General features: G+C 61.3%; 1 protein-coding gene across 1 annotated transcript in view; it reads right to left on the bottom strand.

Moving 5' to 3' along the window:
- The window catches only part of KIRREL1 (kirre like nephrin family adhesion molecule 1), a 21,836-nt gene extending 6,876 nt beyond the window's left edge, over positions 1 to 14,960 (bottom strand). The window contains exons 1-10 of the mRNA XM_040635872.1: positions 13,335 to 14,960; positions 11,289 to 11,438; positions 6,684 to 6,841; positions 4,777 to 4,927; positions 3,750 to 3,855; positions 3,472 to 3,620; positions 3,147 to 3,274; positions 2,348 to 2,474; positions 2,166 to 2,266; positions 613 to 811 (exon numbers count right to left, since the gene is read on the bottom strand). Of these exons, the coding sequence (XP_040491806.1) occupies positions 613 to 811; positions 2,166 to 2,266; positions 2,348 to 2,474; positions 3,147 to 3,274; positions 3,472 to 3,620; positions 3,750 to 3,855; positions 4,777 to 4,927; positions 6,684 to 6,841; positions 11,289 to 11,438; positions 13,335 to 13,950 (1,885 nt within the window). The 5' untranslated portion in view covers positions 13,951 to 14,960. The remainder of the gene's footprint in view (positions 1 to 612; positions 812 to 2,165; positions 2,267 to 2,347; positions 2,475 to 3,146; positions 3,275 to 3,471; positions 3,621 to 3,749; positions 3,856 to 4,776; positions 4,928 to 6,683; positions 6,842 to 11,288; positions 11,439 to 13,334) is intronic.
- Between the last annotated feature and the right edge of the window lie 4,919 nt (positions 14,961 to 19,879).

Here is a 19,879-nt window from a genome sequence, read left to right as displayed (position 1 = left end):
CCCCCCCCCCCCGGGTCCGTTCTTCCCCACCACCCCCTTGCTGGTGCTCTCAGCTAAGACACAACCGATGGGAGCCCTCGCTTTTCTCTCCCTCAGCAGAGCTTCCAAAAAAGTCAAAGGCAATGCCTCCTTTGACATGCAGCGTCTTAAGGGAGGAAGCGTGTGCCTCCTTGCAGAAGAAGCGTTCTCGAAGAGGTGGGGAACCACGAGTTACGGGGCCCCCGCCATGTGCCTGGTGTGTTAGAGATACTCTCTCACTTCACCCTCGTGCCAGCCCAGTGGGTTCCGTAGTCTTAACGCCCTTTCACGAAGCATCTGCTTTTTCTCCCTCTGACGTCCTTTGCTCCCACTGTGTGCTCTCCACTGAACCGAAAGCCCCTCGGGGCCAGGACTGCATCCTGTGCACAGCCATTGCTGCAGCCCCTAGCATGGGCCCGGGCGCAGAGGGGAGGCCCAATGCACGTTTAAAAAAGGGGGTGGATTTCCCCAGCTGGGCACCAGCAGAGGCTCTGGAGAGCAGGCCCCCCAAGATAGTTGTCTCCCCACGAGGTCTGCCAGGGGAGAGAAGAGGGAGCAGAACCCCCAGGGGTCCCGCACCCTGGTCACGGTCACCTCGCTCTTCCAGCTGGATGATGGCCGTGCCAGGCCCAAAGCTGTTCCAGGCTGTGCAGTTGTAGTGCGTCTGAAAGTCTGCCTCCACGACGTTGCTGATGGTGAGTGTGGACAGCACCCCACTGCCCGAGTTGGTCCTCTCCACCGTGTAGCGCTCCAGGGTCCCCACCTCCAGGAAGTTCTCCTTCCATGCCCAGGCCTGGGGTGGGGAGGGCAGGGGGGGATAAGGAAGGGGTAGGTGGCAGAAACACCTGAGCCACCCTCAAGGCATCCTCGTCCCACGCTCCCCGTGTGTCACTCAGCCCAGCGCAGCGCTCACCCTGCAGCAAACCCAAGTCACAACTGCTGCCTCAAGCCTTGGCATGGGATCTCCAGCTTAAGGGAAACAGTGGCTCCCAACACAATGGACATGTATGCCCGGAACATGCAGATACGCCTAGGGACATTCTTTAAAATGCAGATTCTTGGAGCTTAACTTTTAAATATGTGCCTCCAGGGGAGAGGTCCAGGATTCCCTATTTTTACCACAATCCCATGGATGCAGGTGTGGCTGGGCCAGTGAACCAATATTTGGCAGCCCTGATGTCCTGGATGGGGAGTCAACACTGGGCCCTGGGCCTGGCTCTCCCTCGAGCCCCCGTGTGGCCTCCCTTCCCCTCTCTGGGCCTCCGAGTTCTCATCTGTAATGCGAGAGGAGCAGGCTGGAGCTGGATGCCCAAGGTTTGTCCAGCTCTGGGGGTCTGAGAGCCTACCTGAGCGTGGCTCAGTCCCCAGCCTCACTTCAGCCACCCCGCAGCCGGCCCCACGTGAACCCGCCTTACGGGCTCTGGAGACCCATCCCCAGGCTCAGAACAGGGAGGATCTCCTACAGGAGAGGGGTAACCCCAGCCTCCTCCATCTCTGACTGCCCAGTTGGGGCACCCCCATCATGTCCCCTCCCTGAGTGGAGCCCGAGGGAGGGGGAGTGGCCACGCATTGGCTCCTTTCCAGGGACCAATCCTCCTAGCTCGGCAAGGAAAGCCCCCGGGAGCCGAGCCGCCCGCTGCCCAGCGGCCGTGGTAATGAAGTGTCCCCGGGCAGCCCTGGAGTTAGCCAAATGGTCATTAAATGTGATGAGGGGTTTGACGGTTAATGGTCATGGGAGGAATTAATGGCGCATGGTGTGGGGAAGAGGAGAAAGGATGGGGGAGGGAGAGCGGGTAGGAGGAAGAAGACAGAAGGGGGCAGAGAGCCAGGGAACCCAGGGGCAGGGTGGAGGGCAGGGAGAGGAGGGGGGAGGCAGAGGAGAGAGAAGGAGATGAGGCAGAGAGAGCGGCCGGGGAGCCCCGGCCTCTCACAACTGTTGCAGCCGCCCTATCAGGCAGGGACACTGTCCCCGTTTTGTGGATGACAAAACTGAGGACGGGAACACTAAGGAACTGGCTCAGGGTCACGCAACAAGTGAGAGAGGAGGAGGTGGCATGTGAGCAGGGACAGGGCAGAGGGACGCGGCTCCTGGGAAGCTGGCAGCGGGGCTGGCTGTCCTCGGGCCCTGTGGCGGTCCCGGCACTCACAATGCGGTCCGGGGGCGGCGTGCTCCCGATGAAACACTCCACCTTGCCACCGTCGCCCCTGACGGCGTACTGCACCGCCTCGCTGGAGATGATGGGGGGCCCTGCGAGCAAGAAGACGCGGTCAGGACCGGCGGGACACCGCAGCACCCGTCCGCCTGGGCCCAGCCCCGCGGGCAGCTCACCGTTCACGTAGAGGGGCACCTCCCGCTCGGCCACGCCGATCCGGGGCACGATGGCCCTGCAGGTGTACGTGCCCGCGTCGGCCTGGCTCACTGACTTCAGCAGCAGCTGGTTGCTGTTACTCAGGACCTGGGCAGAGAGAGCAGCCTCGGGTGGGGAGCCAGGAGGCCTGGGCCCCTGGGTCCGAGTGGGGCCCCGCATCGGAGGCATTGGGAAGAAAGCAGGAAGGGCCACAAGTGAATTCCCAGAAGGGAAAAGCGTGCATCCCCTGACTCTAACAGGGCCGCGCTGAGGCCGGCCATCCCTGCAGGAGTGGGCTGAGAAGGGCAGAGGCCAGAGAGGGCAGCTGAGGCTGCAGTGATTTTACAGAGAACGCAGCCTCTCTGACGGTCTGTTCTAGAGCTTTCCCTGCCAAACAAGACAGGAAGTTTCACCCTGAAACTGCTCTCCCTGCAGTTCCCGCCCGAACTTTCTAATGCAGGTGTCTGCAGAGCTGCCGAATTCAACCGTCCCACCCTCCTGGGTAGACTCATTCACCAGATCTGCAGAAACCCCCCTCCCCCCACCCCCCACACGTAGGTCCCCATGTCCCTCCCACCACCACTGAGCCAGCCAGCTGTTCCACGGGGAGAGGGGGTTTTGATCCCAAGCACTGACCTCCCCCTTCAAATCCCAAGACCCTAGAAACACTCTAGCTTCGACCTGACAAGTAATGCTGCACCTGCTTCGCCCTACCCCCGCTCTCCCACCTGAGAATGCCTCCTTCCTCCCAGTGTGCAAGGCGGGCAGCAGGCGTCTTACCATGTTTGAATCCTTTTTGGTCCAGGTGAGGGTGAGAGGGGGATTCCCCACCCAGACACAGGTGAGGGTCACATCAGAGCCAATATCTGTGGTCGTGGGTTTGGGGTCAACTACGATCCGGGGGGCAACTGCATGGAAAGGAGCACTCGCTAGGGTCTCAGTCTCCTCCGGGGTCAGCTCTAGCCGATCTTCTCCTCCTTCTGCTGCCCTGCCACCTCCCGCCGCCCGTCCCCTGTCCCCTGGGCTTCCTGGAGCACCCACCCCTTCCCCAGACCCTTCGAAGGTCCCTGCCCTCCCCATCCACCCCTGCCCTTGTGCTGCTCACAGTGGACGTTCACTAAGGTGCTGACGTTGGTGCTGCCCACTCTGTTGTGAACCTCACAGGACACAGGCTCCGTGAAGAAGGAATAGTCGACATTTGTCTCATAGCGACTCTCATGGGCATCTTCAATCAGGAAGCCACCCTTGGCCCACCTGGGGTGAAGGCAACACAGGGAGGGGATCAGGGCTTGGACCCCTCTCGCCCGCATCCAGCAGCACGACCCCCACCCCGGCACCCCTCACTCCAGGCCCAGAGAGCCCCCAGCCCCCACCCCCTTGCACCTGTAGCCCAGGATCTCGGGGTTGGCTGTGGCCTGGCACGTGAAGACGACACGCTCACCCTCCTGTACCGTCTGTGGCTCAATGGACAGGGTCACCGTGGGGGGGTCTGCAAAGCAGGGGACAGGAAGGGTCTCTTCTGTCCCTCAAGTTTCTCTTGCTAACACACACATCCAGTCCTCCCTGCTGCGTGGAGATCTGGGATTTGGAGTCTGCAGTGAAGCAGCCCCAGTAAAGAAGCCGCCCTCCTCACCTTCACCACACGGAGCCTCTGGGGGGCCGGCTGGGGGGCCGGGGCCCAGGCTGATGCTGAGGGGACAGTTAGCGGGTGTAATGGTGCACTGCGGCCACGAGGCGTCAGGGTGGCCTCGCGTGGCTGAGTGGGATGGGGGTGCGGCCGCTCCGGTCCCTGCCCAGCTCCCTCCCTGGGCATCCCCTGAGTGGCGGGTTCCACGCTGGCTGCTCTGACGCACTCGTGCATTAAATGCTCTCACGGCCCCACAGACAGGAACAGGTCCCACGGCCCTTTTCTGAGCCCCACGGGATCAGATGTACTTCAGAATTTGGAGTTTTTCAGGTTTTGGAAAGGTGCTGGTGTGCGCAGACCGTGTACTGCAAGACCCCCATCGGGGTCTGAGCAACGCCTCGCAGTGACACGTGGGTGACATAAGAGACCATGCAGAACCCGAGTTCACGTTTTGCCAGCAAATCCGTTTTGGCTTGGAATTTCAGAGAAGAGATTGTAGGCCCGTATTTTATTTTCTTCTAGTACACAGAATTGGGAGCTGAGGCTCAGAGAGATTAAGTCACAGCCAAAGTCTCAAGCTGGATGAGACCCGGAGCTGCCTGAGTCACAGCCCATGGCTCTGCCACCCTCGGGGCCCACAGCCTTGGCTTCTCCAAGCAGGGGAGCCGAGAGCAGCCGTCCTGGGGCCCCAGGGCATCTGCACTCGGGGCTTCTCCAAGGGCGCCCCACACTCCCTTCCTCAGCCCACCCCTCCACCCACTCCGCGGCAGGACCCCCGCTCACGGTGCACGTCGAGCTCAATGGAAGTCTCCTTGCCAGTGGGGATGGCCTCGTTCACGCTGCGGCAGGTGAAGACACGCCCGATGTCCAGGTCTGTGGGGTTAATGAGCAGCTGGCTAATGGTGGTCTCCCTCTTCCCATCCTTCAGCAGTTCCTGGGGTGGGACAAGTGGGAGACGGGGTCAGGCTAAAAGCCCCCTACACTGCCATCAGGATGAGACAGGCTTGCGCTGGAGGGGCACGTGAAATTTAACTGAAAGTGCAGCCCTCCCCAGCCCCAGCCCCACCTCTTCCCCCGGTTTGCTTTGGTCTGGTTTTTAATTAATAGACTTGATTTTTTAGAGAAGTTTTAAGCGTACAGAACAATTGAACAGAAAATGCAGCAAGTTCCCATCCACCCTCCTCCCGGACCCCAGTTTCCGCTAATGAACGTGACACATGAGGGCCGTGCACACAACTGTCGGACCCGTGTCAGTGTGTCGCTGCTAATGCGTCCACGGTTTCCACCGGAGCCCGCTCTGCTGTCCTGTCGCTCCCCGTGGTGCTGAGACTCCTTCCCGGACTCTGCGAGTGCAGCACAAGCCCCTCCTCTTCTGCGAGGTCTTTGTGACCCTCCCGGCCCTCAGGACCGTCCCGGCCAGTCTGTCCTGCTCTGTTCTGGACACACGCAGCCTTGCCTCGTGGGCCCAGTGTGTGAGCGCACTGGTGCTGGGGCTCTCCTGCCAGACCGTAAGCCCTGCAGGGCAGGAAGGGCTCACAGGCGGTCTCACTGGCTCAGTGGGGGCCAACCTGAGGCCCTGAATGTGGTCGCAGGACCCCGTGAGCTGCTTTCCGTATTCTAGCTGTGCAAGGGAAACCACCCACTTGTCCAAGTGAGGCCCTGCACACTGACAGCAACACGCACGCCTCCGCCGGGCGGGAGCAGGGCCAGCGCCGTGCAGGGCTGGCTCCCCCCTGCTGCTTGGCGAGGATGTGCTGTCTTTAGAAAAGGGGAGAAGGAACGTGGATGACAAATGGCCACTAACAAATCAGCTCATTTGGTTGCCAGAACATTTCAAAATATGTAGCCCTACAGGAGAAAAATTACAGATGTCTTGGTGGTAAAACGTTAAGCACCACCGAGGCCAAACTGTCCTGGGTCAAGTGGGGAAACTAAGGCCAGAGAGCATGGACCTGTGCAAGGTCGCACAGCCTGTCAAGGGCAGAGCTAATCCAGTCCTGCCTGGCACTGCTCTCTGAGGCACACAGGTGAGCAGGTCTCCCGCGGCACCTGGCAAAGGGCTGGGCACACCTGTGTGTTTGCCCACAGCTGGCAGAAGCACCCCACACAGGACACGGGGATGCCACTTGCAGCTCCGCCCAGAATGTCACCTGATGACTCCTCTGTCACAGCTCCCTCATCCATACAACGCACCCATAAGCCCTGCCTCCTCCACATCTTAGTTGTGCCAACCAGAGGCTGAAGGAGGAAGGCCGAGGTGCTCAACAGCGCAACCCGAGCCAGGAGCAAACCCCAGCTCTGCTGCACGCCAGCTGCGTGACCTGGGGCAAGGCGTCAGCCTCTCTGACCGTCGGTGTCCCTCTTTGTGAGTTGGCAGGAACATCTGCCTTATGAAGCTCCCTTGAGGAGTAAGAGGGACGTCCGTTAGGAGCTCAGCATGCACGGCGCCTGGCATACAGAAGGTGCTTAATCAGTGTGGCTGGTGTTACCACTATTCTTAGTCCCTGCTAGCCACTGAATGCGCCATGACCTGGAGCGCTCTCCTCTTCTCTGGATCCCAACCTTCCCAGTGACACGACCTACAGGCTCTCCTGTCACAGCTGTGTCCCCCGAGTCTGGGTCAGGCCCACGTGGGAATGCAAGGTGACTTGGGATGGGGCCGAGGGTCTGGGGGAGCAGCTGGGTCTCACCGTGCTGGCCACAGCGCCCTCCTGCTGCGTCCCATCCCGGAACCAGATGATGGTGGCGGCCGGCTTGGCGTTGAAGGCTCGGCACGTGAGATTGTGGGGGGTGCCCGCTTGCAGCAGAATCACAGGGCCGCCGTCGATCCTGGTGTCCTCTGGGGGGACTGCGGGGCGAGCAGGGCAGTCAGTCAGGGTGTGGCCAGCACCACTGTGGTGACCGAAGCCCCTGGCAGTGTCCCTCCCTCTGCATGTCCACCCCGTGGACGGCTGCTGCCACCTCCACTTACAGTCACTGTACCTGTTGCTCCTGGGGGGGCCTCACTCCAGGCCCCCTGCACCCCACCTAGTTCTTTCCCAGCCCTGCCGGTGGATGAGGGGGAGTGGCCGCAAACTAGGGAAGAGCGGGGGTCTCCGGGGGGATCCGAGCGCAGCTCACACCCTGGGGGCCTGGCTTGGGAGGAGCGTCCTAATGTTTACAGCCCTGTGCACTCCTGTGCCCCGGGCCAGGGCGGTGAGCCGGGCCCATTACAGCGACCTCCCGGATGGACACCATGCCCCAGCCCCCTGGCCGACACATCCATCACCGCTGGCAGGTTATTTTCTCCAGCGCAGCTGAAACCGAGCCACCTCCCTGCTCAGACACCTCCGAGGGCTACGAAGTGCCGTGGGTATCGTCACACCATCTCAGCCCGCCGTTCAGGGCTCCCCCAGCCAGTCCTGCACTTTCTCGCGTCCTCCCCTCTGCTGTCCCTTCCCCGGCCTGCTGCACGGGCCCTCCAGCCACAGCCGGCCCAGTGGTGGCCCCAGGAAGGTGCGCTGAGCTCCTAACTGACCTCGCGCTGGGGTCACTTAGGACGACTGTCCAGGCCCCCTTCCCAGCGACAGCTGTTACCCCTGGCTCCCTGGCATTTCTACCGTCTCCGGGGCCCAGAGATGGCCACCGTCGGCTCTTGCTAACCGCTTGAGGGATTGAACGGGTCAGATTTCTGATGGCAAGAAATAGGAGGCCTCTTCCTGTCCTCTCCCCACAGGCTCCTAAAAGCTCAGGCGATCGGACTGCACGTCCCTTGAAGGTAGGACTGCTGCTTTCTCTGAAAGCCCGAGGTCCAGCCGAGCTCGGGGACAGCAGGTCCTCGGGGATATCTGCTGAATGAGTGAAGAAGGGATTGAGGAGACAGAGGCCGGATTTCGATTCTCATCTTTCTGGTGCACCCCGTCATCGTCGGGCCAGCAGTGAGGAAGGGCTTTGCTTGCCTCTGGGCAGACCCAGAGGCGCTCTGTGAGACAAGCCTTGAGAGCCCATGCCGGAGGCCACGGAGCCCCGCGGTGGGCAGGGCTGACCTGGAGCATGCCCTGGAGCGTAGGAAATGCCGGTCCTGAGCTTCGGTTTCCTCTAGAAAGGAACCCCCTGAGCCCGTCGGTGTCCTGCTCACCGCACACACGCAGAGGGGTAGTTTCCAAGCCGGCTGCCGTGATTTCAAACCCTGGCTCGTCTGTTTCCTGTCGTGGGGTCTTGCGTGAGGTCTCGGGTCAGAGTCTGTTTCTTCAACAGGGATGCAGCTGTGCCTAACCAGGGGCCCCTCGTGAAGGTCACCAGGGGTGCTGGGTATGGACTACAGGGTGCAGGCCCGTGTGACGTGTGCACTGTGTTCGCTCTGTGCTCGCACGAGTGCCCACGGTCCCGCGGTGCCCCCAGCTCCTGGCCGGCAGAGGAGCCTCTGAATCCCTGGCTCCCCCTCTTTGCTTGCGGCCCCACTGGGTTCCCGTGTCAGACGGTGCACCTGTGGGAGTGGGTGGGAAGGACAGACGTGGATGAAGAGCCCCCGCTCGGGGTCTCCTGGTCTGTGTGGGGCCCTGCAAGGTCACACCTGCTGGCTCACCCAGGAAGGAGGCCCTCTGCCCATCTGCGGGGGACACCATGTCCTGGGTCAGGGGAAGGTGTCACCTCCCATCGGCTCTCCCTTCCCTGGAGCACTGGCCCTTTCCCCTCATTCGGGGCAAGTCCGTCCATCTGTCGCTTGTCACTAACCCATCTTTCTCTTTGTTTCTGGGGCAAAGGAAAATAAGGCCGTTGAGCCGTTTGCCGTCAGAGGGCGCGTGTCCGTGGATGCTTGTTTTCGAACACAGTTTTATGCTTCGTGACAAATCTCTGTGTCAATGTGCACACGTCTCTGTGGCCTCAGTTTCCTTATTTGCACAATTTTAAAAACAACATTGACGCCTCTTCCCCAGACGTGACGCTGCGAAGTCAAAATGAGATCCCGGACACGACGCGGGTAAGCTGCGATGTGATGGAGTGTTTCTGCCGTCCGCAGAACGCTGACCTAAGCGCCCAGGTACCACGCTACCACGGAGTGAACTTCATTAATCCTTTCGCGGTAAATACCACGGACCCCAACTGGCAGACAAGGTCGCTGAGGCTCACAGAGGTCAAGGAATGTGCTCAGAGGCAGGAGAGTGAGTTAAGTGGCAGGGCTGGTGGGGACCAGGCGCGCCGACCCCGGAGCCATGCCCCTCCCCGTGGCGCTTGGGGGCCGCAGACCCACAAGTGGACGTGGCCTCTGCGTCTAGGGCAGCAGGAGGCCGCGGCTCGGTCCTGCCGCAGGGGGAAGGCAAGCCTGCTGCGTGAAGAAGCCTGGCCTGGGTGGGGGCGGGGAGACCACCAAGGGCTGTGCCTGCAGAGGAGGGTCTACCAGGCACAGGACGCGACCCACTCTCGACTCCGCCCTGCCCAGTGTCCGGGTCCCCGTGCCGTGAGCAAAGGTGTATGTAAGCAGGCGAGGGAGCATGCGAGACACAGCCTGTCTTCCTAGCCTGTGTGTGGCTGCAGGAGGCAGGGTTCGAGAGAGAGATGAGCAAGCTCGAACCTCTCACCCCTTTCCTCTTGGGGCCTGTCCCTGCCCCCCGCCCCCCTGCCCCCGCAATCCCCCAGATAGGCTGGGAAGGCCCACACACTGCACACAGACTGTGCCCTCCGAACGAGCCACCCAGCAGCCCCAACATGGGCTCTCCTTCAGTGGCTGGCAAACTTTTTAACAAGGTACTCCTCCATCTAGGGTGCCCATTGATAGTCTCCTCTTCCAGGAAGCCTTCCTTGAATGAGGAATGGCCACTGGATGCCATTATAAGCCCCATTCCTGCAATACCTAGGGGTTTAGCTGGCCTTTTTTCATCTTTATGTCTCTGTCTCGGGGGGTCTGGGGCAGGAGAGGGAAGGGAGTATCAGGGGCTCCTTGGATGGGGGTCCTCCAGGGCAGAAGCAGCACCTCCAGGACCCAAAACAGAGGCAGTTAGGTAGGGAAAAGAAGACAGACGGACTCCCAAGAATCTCGCGATTCCCTTAGAGGGCCTGGGCTGGCGCGGGCTCACACACACCCCAGGAGGGATGGGAGGTGCTGTCATGGCGCCCCATGCCCATCCCTGGCGGCCACCCGACTCTCTCTCCCTAACCTCAGTCCTGCACCTTGCTCCCCAGAGAGGAAGAGGGAGCCCCCCACCAGCCTAGAGTCCCAGCCCTGCGGGGCCTTGACACCCTGACACCTCACTGCCCAAACCCTCACGGTTCTCAGCTCCCTGGGCAGGAGGGGCAAAGCGGCTAAGAAAAGGCTGATGTCCCCTTACGGAGGAGCACACTGATACCCAGGGGTCGTGACCTCTTCAGGGTCACAGTGCCAAAATGGCCACAGCTCCTGACTCCCAGTCCAGCCCTTCCCTGACACAAGGACGACTTCCTGTCACCTTCTCACTCCCACCCTCCTCCCAAGGAAAACCTTCCGTGTCCAAGCTCACGGTCTCCGCTCCTCTCCTTCCCCCATCCCTTCCAGGGGCTTCTCCCAGGTCACAGATTGCAGGCGAAGGGACAGAAAAGAGGGAGCCAGATAGATCAAATGAAGGCAGAAGAAAGGAACGGGACAGCATGGAGGACAAAAGGGAAGAGGGGAGGCCATGGGCAGAAGGAGGCACAGCAGAGGCAGAGGCCAGGGAGAGCACCAGGCTGGAGGGAGCCAGAGGGCGTGTCCCAGCCGGCCTCCTGCAGGGGCCAGTCCCCTCAGTATGCAAATGGCCCTGGTGTTCTCACAGAGGGACATCTGCTCTGCTCCAGCAGGACCCAGCTCACCAGCCCAGTTCTCAGCCCTCGGGGTTCATTCCTTCCGGTCTTGCTCCCCGGCTCCCAGAAGGGCCTCCAGGAGAATCTCAGTGCCCAGGGAGGGAAGGAGTGGTGAGGGGAGTAGGGGCTGAGTGAGGAGGAAAAGGAACCCTAGGGGCAGTCGCTGGGGCTGGAGGCAGCAGAGGGGGAGGCCTGGAGAAGCTCCCTCACCGACAACCCTGGGCCAGGAGCAGACGCATCTCCAGCACCCCAACTCCTCTGCCCTGGGGGAGCCTTATGTCCCCAGGTAGAGCCTATGCAGCTGGGCACAGAGGATGCAAGGCCTCGCCACCCCGGTCCCGCCAGTGGGGGTCCGCCCACGCGCCCACATCGCCTTCTTCTATTGGACTTGGCTTTGGAAGTTTAGAGAGGGATGGGGGTGGGCAGTGGGGACAGGCATGAGGCCAGGAAGCAGTGAGGAGTCAAGGGGACAGGAGGAGCTGGAGGAGGGACTGGGGCATTACTGAGCACGGTGAGCTTGGCCCGCCGCGAGCGCAGGGCGGCCTCCGTGGCCTGGCACTCATAGGAGGCGTCATCAGACAGCTCGGCGTCAGTGATCTCCAGGTTGTACTGCCCGGCATCCGCGGAGCCCACGACCCGGTACCGCGGCCAGGCTGCAGGGACACAAAGGGCAAGCGAGGTGAGCCCTGCCCCAGCCTGGGAACTGGCCTAGACTGCCCTGCCCCCCAGGGTCCCCTCCCTCCCCACGGTTCAGCCCCATGCCCGGTGGCGGGGGGTTGCATCAGGCCCAGCCACCTCTCCTCCCTCCGCCCTGGCCTTGGACCCTGTCCGCAGTCCAGGTGTGACACCGCAACGTCACAAACTCCTACAGTGAGGCTGGGGGCCCTGGAGCAGGAGTAACGGGGAGACCAGAAGGGGGAGGCGAGCAGAACTCTCTGGAGCTGTTTGCAGACAAACGTCTCTCATAATAATAGGAAAGGAAGAAGAAAAAAGCCAAGAGAAAAGGAGAGGGGGAGGGGTGTGGGAGCTGAAAATATAGGGCATCATAGCACAGAGGGGGCTCCCTGGGGTCCGGGGGGAGCCAAGGCAGGCCAATGCCTCACCCGCACTCGTGATGCGGGGGATGGATGGGGCAGGGTCCTGCTTCCGAAGGAGACCCTGACCCACAGTCTCTGGCCCCCTCTGGCTCAGCCTCCCCTGCCCACCCCTGCAGGCTCGCACCCCCTCCCCTGTCCCCCTTTCCCAGGCTCCCCACTGGCTCCCTCCCATTATCTCCCTCTGTCCAGGGGTAATCGATCCTTCTCACTCCATATCTATTGATCTCTCTCTCCCAGTTTCTCTTTCGTTCTATCATCAATAGATCCACTAGCCCATCTCCTTCCTCCACACGGACCAACTCCCCCTACCTGTGCTAATATGCAGAACCCACAGCAAATCATCTCAAGGCCCGGACAACAGGAAGAATAACAATAGAGAGCAGCTCCTGGACTTTGCTTATTATACTGCTTTACGGGGAGCTGGGGCTTTTTGCAAAGCATTGTCTCTCATTTGGTTCAAGACTCATAAGCCCGAGACTACCTAGCTATTTTATACAGGAGTAGACTAAGACCCAGAGAGGTGCAGCGGCTTTCCTAAGGTCACCCAGCTCCCAGGTGGCAGAGGCAGCACAAGAACCGGGGGCCTTCCTCCTTCGCCTCGGCCAGGAAGCCCTCCCAAAAGTACTTCTATTTTCTCTGGAATATGGGAGGTCGTTTGTTGGTCCTGTTTTACTGAACCTCTGTGTAGCTCTGGCACCGGCTACACGGCGTTGATAAAGGCTTCGCAGGGGAATTTACAAATCGGTGCTCAGGCTGACGGTCCCGGGGTTTTGGCCTCCGAGCAGACATCGCCTGGGGAGGGGCAGGGGGGAGTCCGGAGCAAAGCCAGCCTGGCCGGAGGTCCCTTTGGGACAGAGGGTCCCTCCCTGTGCTCTCCCCCTGCTCTCGCAGGGCACTCCAGTCTCCTGCACCTCCCGCCTCGCCTCTTTCTGCCTGGAGCACCTCTGCTGGTGTCTGTCTGTCTGTCGCTCTCTTACGTAAAGGTCTCTTGTTTTCCCTCCATCTCTCAGGCTCCCTGTTGCCCTTCTTTTTTTTTTTTTTTAAAGATTTTTATTTATTTATTTGACAGAGATAGAGACAGCCAGCGAGAGAGGGAACACAAGCAGGGGGAGTGGGAGAGAAAGAAGCAGGCTCATAGCGGAGGAGCCTGACGTGGGGCTCGATCCCGTAATGCCGGGATCACGCCCTGAGCCGGAGGCAGACGCTTAACCGCTGTGCCACCCAGGCGCCCCATCCCTGTTGCCCTTCCTGAGCCGGTCCACAGCCAGGAGGAAAGATAGAGCTTTGTGTTGGGGAAGCAGTGGAGGCAGAGCTCAGGAGGACAGGGAGGCTGGAGCACTCAGAGCGAGCACGGGGAGGGGCTAGGTAAGGGCGCCAGGCCCAGGAGCCTGTGCTGGGGGACAGGCACAGAGACAGAACAGTCGTGGCTAGGCCAGCGGGCAGCCCACTCACCTTTGAGGCCCTGGCCCATGCCCAGCGCCAGCCCATCCTTGGTCCATTGCACGATGCCCGAGTAGTTGACCAGCACGCAGGGGAGCACAGCCCGCTGTCCCGCCACCACCGTCTGGTCGGCAGGCTCCTGGCTGAAGCGCGTCTGGGTCCCTGGCAAAGCCAAGCCGGCACTGGGTAAGGACATGCAGGAGGGAAGGGGCTCCACCAAGAAGCCACCCTGCCAGGCCCCCACCCCCACCCTCCTGTCCCCGCTCCACTTCAGCCCACCCCTTCCCGCCAAGATGCCACGTGCCCGCCCGACGCCTTCCTCCCCCCGCCCAGGGGAGCGGGTCTCAGGAGCCCAGGCGGTCAGCGATCCGAGACCGCACTGCAGTGCTATATAAAGGCTTGGGGTGGGGCTAGTACCACCGTCTCGTGCCCCAGACAGGACACGGAGGCCCAGGACGGTGAGGGGCAGTGAGGGGCAGAGTGCGGATTCGAACCCGAGCCTCGGCCCTCCAGGCGCTGGTCCCGCTCCGCCACCCGCGGCGTCATCGCCATCCCTGCCACGGGCGCCGCACCCACGACCAAAGCTGCTGGTCGTGCCGCCAGCCCCGCAACCCCAGGGCATGGCCATGCCACCGTACCCCCGCCCGCACGTGTCGTACGAGCCACGAGCTAGCTCACGGGAGCAACACCGCAGGGACGGCCCCCAGCGCGCGCAGTGGGCACACAAGGGCAGACCCCACGTGGGTGAAGGTGGGAGCCGACGCTCCGAGCGTCCACAGCGAACCTCCGGGCCCACTTCTCGGCACACCCGCCGCCAGCTCCGGGGCACGCATGCGCACACGCGGACACACCGCTCTGCGCTCCGCAGCCCGCGCAGCGGGAGCCAAGCGCGCGTGTGACTTTGTTCCTCTCTCCCTCCGGCTGCGGGAGCCACACATGGCTGCCCGGCTGGCAGCCCGGCCGGGAGCGTTTGATTAGAGAGCTGCAGAGTAATTGCCTTTAATTGTGGAGCCTAAATGGAGCAGGGAATTGGATTGTGGCTGCCCCTCCCCCCCGGCTCCCACCCCAGGCGAGCCAGCACTGGGCAGGCTGGGGGAAGAGGGGATATGGCAAAGGGAGAGATCTGGGGCTTCCCAGCTTCGTCCCCAATCTGTCACACCGCTGTGACCAAAATCAGCTTTGCCCATCGCTCAGGGGATTCCCCCCTCCTCTTTCCCTCCCCAGCTCCCATGTCTCTGCAGAGACCACAGTCCCCAAATCCAACCCTTTCCACAATTTCTCAGATCCTCCATCACTCCAGTGTGTTAGCGGAGGGAACTTGTCCCTCCCCCTTCTGAGACCTCCCTCTAAGCCACCAGAGACAGGCCCCAGGTCTCGTCCCCTCCCTTCTGTTTCCTCCTCCAGTTTCATGTCTGCCCTTCTTTCTAAAGGGGCCCCACATTCTCTTCTTCCAGGAAGCCCTCCTGGATTGATCCCTTAGCTCCTTGGACAAACACAGCTTATCCCATCTCCCAGCCCTGCTGTCACAGCTCTATCCACGCATTTCCTGTCCCAAACTCTGTCTATGCCCATGTTTTTATCATGGGGTAGAAGGCAGCAGGTGGGTAAGGGTGTCTGCCTTATCTGTTCTACCAGAAGAGGAACCTCTCCTCCAAAGCCAAGGGCCATGCTGTCTCCTCCGTCTGAACCTCCCTGGACATCTGATGTCCATGTCGTCTGCTGCACACAAAGGGGACCGAGAGAGAGGGGGCAGGGCTGGGAATGACGGCCAGCGTATGATTTCATACAACGAGGCAGCCTCTTTAATCCCAGCTGAGCGTACAAATCCAGTTTCTTGGGTCCGCAGGGGCCAGAAGTTAGCGACAGGGCAGCTCTCGGGCTGCTCCCAACTGTGCTGATCTGACATCCATCTAAAGAAGCCAAGGATAAGGTTCACCCACATTTCCAGGGATGCCAGTGGCAGGTGCCGAGATCCTGGGGGAGGGGGTGGGTCAGGTGAGCAGCCAGCATTATTAATTCAGGCATTGCCCTCATTATTATTCAAATTTATTCATATCCTTGCGCATTCGCTAGTGCAGCTCCGTGCGGCAAGCTCCCCACACACGGCAAGCTCCCCACACACGTGTCTCCTTCCCAGGGCCCCGGAGCACAAGTCAAGGGCTTGGGAGCGGGGTGGCCTGCCGTCCCTGGCTCAGAGATGGGGCTTGCATTCACGGCTTTCCTGCATGGGACCTGGACACCCTGGTCTCCAGCAAACACTGAAAAGCTGCTCTCTGTCCACGGGGAGCAGGCAGACAGGATGGAGGGGGAGCCCACGTGGTCAGAGTCAGGGATGGGGAGCTGACGAGTGGGAGGGGCCCACCTGCACCACGACAAGTCTGGACAAGGACTGCAGGGGGCCCTCTAGGAGCACAGCTGTAGGAGACAAGACTTAGGTTTGCAGAATGCCCCTGCCACTTCCTAACCGTGACCTTGGTCCAGTCCCTCTCTGAGCCTCACTTCCTCACCGGTGCTCTGCGGTGTGATAATGCCCACCTCCCAGGCTCCCTGAAGGTTAATGGGATGAAGGGTATGACAGGCCTGGTACAAACCTTTGCCTGTGCCCACTAACCGGTAGCTATGGCCTTTCCTTATCCCGGCAGCTAGATAGTTAGAGGCGCCCCTGGAAACCCGAGCAAGGCCACGACAGAGAAGGCCGTATCCCTCGACGACGTGGGGATTTGGGAGGAAAATCTGTTCTTGGTTTAGGCCCAGCTGAAACTGTTTAGTCCGGAGACAGGGGATGGAAGAGTCCAGAGAGGAAGGAAAATGAAGAGGTTTTGGGAATCTTACTCGATGGGAAGACCCCTATATCCTGACCCTGCAAAAATCACAAGCGAGTATCTCTGGCCCCCAAACAGCCTCTGTAGTCAAGACCGTGCCTGACCCAGGCCCCACCCTCCTCTGCACACCCCAGGCTTCTGTCACCTTCCACGGCCTTGCACAGCCCGTTCCTGGGGGTGGGGGGCACTGCTGCCCCCACTCCCTTGGGATTCAAAGAGTTACTTCCTCCGGGAAATCTTCCATGACTTCCCATGCACCCTTCGTGCTGTTTTTACTCACTTCTTACGTCTGTGATCATATGGACCCCAAGGCACTGCCGTCCCTGCCCCGAGCCCGGGGGGCTCCTTGAGTCCAGGCTGTGTCCCTCAGAGCTCTGGCCTCTCGCCCAGCATTTCCAGGGATGTGTTCCGAAGCAGTGAGCGATCCTGCCGTGTGACCCACACCCCCACCTGCCCCCCAATCAGGGAAAGGAGGCAGAGGGCAGAGCACGCCGAGCTCCCAAGGAGGCACAGACAGGGCAGGGGCGTGGAGGGACAGGCTAGGTTCTCCCTGCAGAGAGACAGAAACAGCACTGGGGGCAGGACGCACAGTCAGTCCTGAGAGGCTCCCTGGAGGAGGGAGCGAGGGAGCGTGGAGCAGAGCTGGGATGGGAGGGGAGGCAGGACCCAAGGTTTTTAGCCAATGATGGGATTGCTGAGGGAAAGCCTGGAAAGTGAGCAGTGAGGGACGGACCCCGGACGGGGCACCACAGCAAGGGCAGACGTATCCTGGTGGCGTTACGACAGAGAAGGAGGTACTGGGGATCCCCCGCGTGTCACAAAGGCACCAAGAGCCAGTCCCGGTGGCCTATTGAGGACACACACACATATGGCTCCGAGGCCCTGGGGGACCAGGCCCTCCACCATCTGTGACCGAGCGGAGCCTGCGCGGTAGCCGAGGGCCGGACTCAGTCCCGCCTGGGCCCACACCCCACTCGCACCGAGCAGAACCGCAGGGGCACGGCTCACGGCTGCGGCAGGGGGGGGGTCTCGGGTGGGCCTGACCTCGGACAGACCACGACCACAGTCCAGCCTCGTCTGCCCCGCCCGCCCTGCCGCTCCAGCCTGGGGCCAGCACGCATCTGCGGGCGGGCCCTGAAATGAACTCCTGCCGGCTTTGATCCACAGCCTCCCTGTCTTCAGACCCCGTCACAGGGTGAAGCCTTAGCAGCCACCGCAAAGACAGGCGGGGAAGAATACGCGGCCACAGGCACAGGGCCACACAGACCCAGGGAAGGCTGGCGGGGCTGGGGACAAAGCCAGACACCCACACGGCGGCCGGGGAGCGAGGGACATGGATGAGACCGGAGGAGAAGCACTGGGGAAGGTGGATCTTGGTGAGGAGAAGGCCCGGAGAGGAAAAGGCAGGCCCGGGCTGGGGATCCAGAGGGAAAGGCAGCAGGCAGGACCCGGTGACGCAAAGACCCTGAGTGTCACAGGCCAAGGCAGAGGAGAAGGAAGGCTGAGGTCCTGAAGATGGAGGGGGAAAGGCAGAGGGCAGGGGGCGGGGAGCCAGTGTGGCCACAGGGCCAGGCCCCCTCACGTCTGGTGCACTTCTCTCCTTTGGACACGGGCAGTGAGGCTGGGGTCCCAGACTCCTGGTGCCCACCCCCCAACCCAGGGACCACGGGACAAAAGACTCCCAGGAGGCTCAGCCAGGGTTTGCAGGCATGTGAACAGTGGAACCCGGTGGGGAGGGCAAGGGGAGCACCAAGGGACCCTGGGGAGAAGTGAGGAGTGTCCTGGGGGGCTGTTGGTGGCAGGCGGTCCTCTGTGCTTCTCACACAAGCTGAGGAGTGGTCAGAACTGCAGAACCCCCATTCCCACCACCTTCCCCCGGCCCCTCCCTCCCTGCCCTTACCACCCCCCACCCCCAACTTGCCCCGCACCCCAACTCAGAGCTCCTGGGCTAGACATGTAAGAGCTCCCTCCCCCATTCTTCCCACATTGTTTGGGCTTCTGTTTAGAGCACTTCTCCCAGCCTGCCTTGGATTAAAAGTTACTCATGTGTGCGTTTCTGTCTCTCCCACTCTCCTGGGAGCCCCTGGAGAACAGAGAAGCTTTGATTTACCTTTCTTGTCCCTTCAATCCAAGCAGCGTTCCTTAATAATGATAACTCCCAATTATAAGATGCCAGCTACCCACCAGGCACCAGGCAGACGTGCTACAGCCATCACTCCCAGCATCATAATCCACTGTGCAGGGCGGTTCTTATGTCCGTTTTATGCAAACGGGAAATGAGGCTCCGGGTGCTTAAGATACAGACATTATCGAGTGGCAGAGATGGGAAGGGACTCGGGGCTCCTTGGTGGCAGGGCCCCTGCTCTTGGCACCGTGCCACGCCCCAGGACATCCAAGAGGCGTTCCCTGGAGGCACCGGACTCACGGTCCCCGCTTGACGCCTTCGACTTCCAACTCAATCCTGTTGGCCTCTGGGGAGGGCAGCGCACCTCGATCTGGGGCTGACCAGCACCCTGAGGCCACGTGGGAGCTGGTCCGTGTGCTGCCACCAACCACAGCAGAGGCTTGACCGAACACCCTTACATGGACGGAGAGTGGTTCCCCAGGCTGGAACGACATCAACGGCACCCAGAGAGGTTTCAGTGATTCGCAAAACCCCAAGTGTCAAGCTGCCAACGTCCACCATCAGGACTTATAACAAACAGCCCCTGCTTATGAAGTGCCAGTCCCTGGGCCAAGCTCGTCCCCAAGGCTAGCTCACTTCCTGCACACAACAGCCCAATGAGGCAGGGCCATTATTCTCCCCAGTAAGGATCTGAGGCTCAGAGAAAAGCAACTTCCCTCCAGCCACACAGCTGGTGAGTAGTGGGGCCAGTAAGCAAAACAAAGGGCCAGGACACCTGGCTCCCGGAATGCCGCTGCACCAGCCCGGCTACTGCTGTCTTCTCTGCTCTCACCACCCCCGGGACCTCCTGGCCCAGACCGGCCATTGTGCAAACTGGCCCCCTGATGCCTCGGCACCTCCCCTCGATGCTGCCCCCTCCCCTAGGAGACCCTCTCCTCCACCCCTCTTCAGCCTGCATCTCCCAGGGGACACTGCCTTCCAGCTCTGCTCCCCAGAGTTAGGCCAGGCGAGGCCACCTGCCCCAGGATCATCTCCGCTTCCCGCTGGGCCTGGTCGAGTCCCATTTCTGATTCAGAGCTAGAAGTGACCTCCAGCTCTATCCTAGAGGCTGGAGATGCTCACAGATTCTCGGACACACCCCATGTATGCCTTGTGGACACGCACGTGCCGTAACACATAAGCACACGTGTCCCCAGTGCGCACACACGTGCACACGCCCGGTCTGGCACAACTGCATGTGAGCACACGCTTCTGCACCCGCGGCCTGGCACCCGCGCCCTGGTGGTCATGTTCCCAGAGTGCTGCCTGCCAGGCCAGCCAGGAACCAGAGAGGGACAGGGGCCAAGCACATGAGAAAGCCAAGGAAGCCAGGCTGCAGGAGAGGGGGTGGTGGAGGCCAGGCCCCGTCTCCCCGGATTTATCAAACGCACAGTAATGAGCCCCCTGGGCGGAGCAGTCCCCACGCTCTGCACTCCAGATTGCTGCTGGTTCAAAGGAAAGCCTTTGATTCGCACCGACAGCTTTCAGATGGAACTAAATCTCTCCACACTCCACCCCTCCTCCTGCCACGCTGCCCCCCTCCCTGCTCTCACATCTTCGCCGCCCCCCCC

The sequence above is a fragment of the Ursus maritimus genome, unplaced genomic scaffold (genome assembly GCF_017311325.1).
Source record: "Ursus maritimus isolate PB19 unplaced genomic scaffold, ASM1731132v1 scaffold_2, whole genome shotgun sequence".
NCBI lineage: Eukaryota > Metazoa > Chordata > Mammalia > Carnivora > Ursidae > Ursus > Ursus maritimus.
Note: the sequence above shows the minus strand (reverse complement) of the source record. Positions and strands in the feature narration are given on the sequence as shown.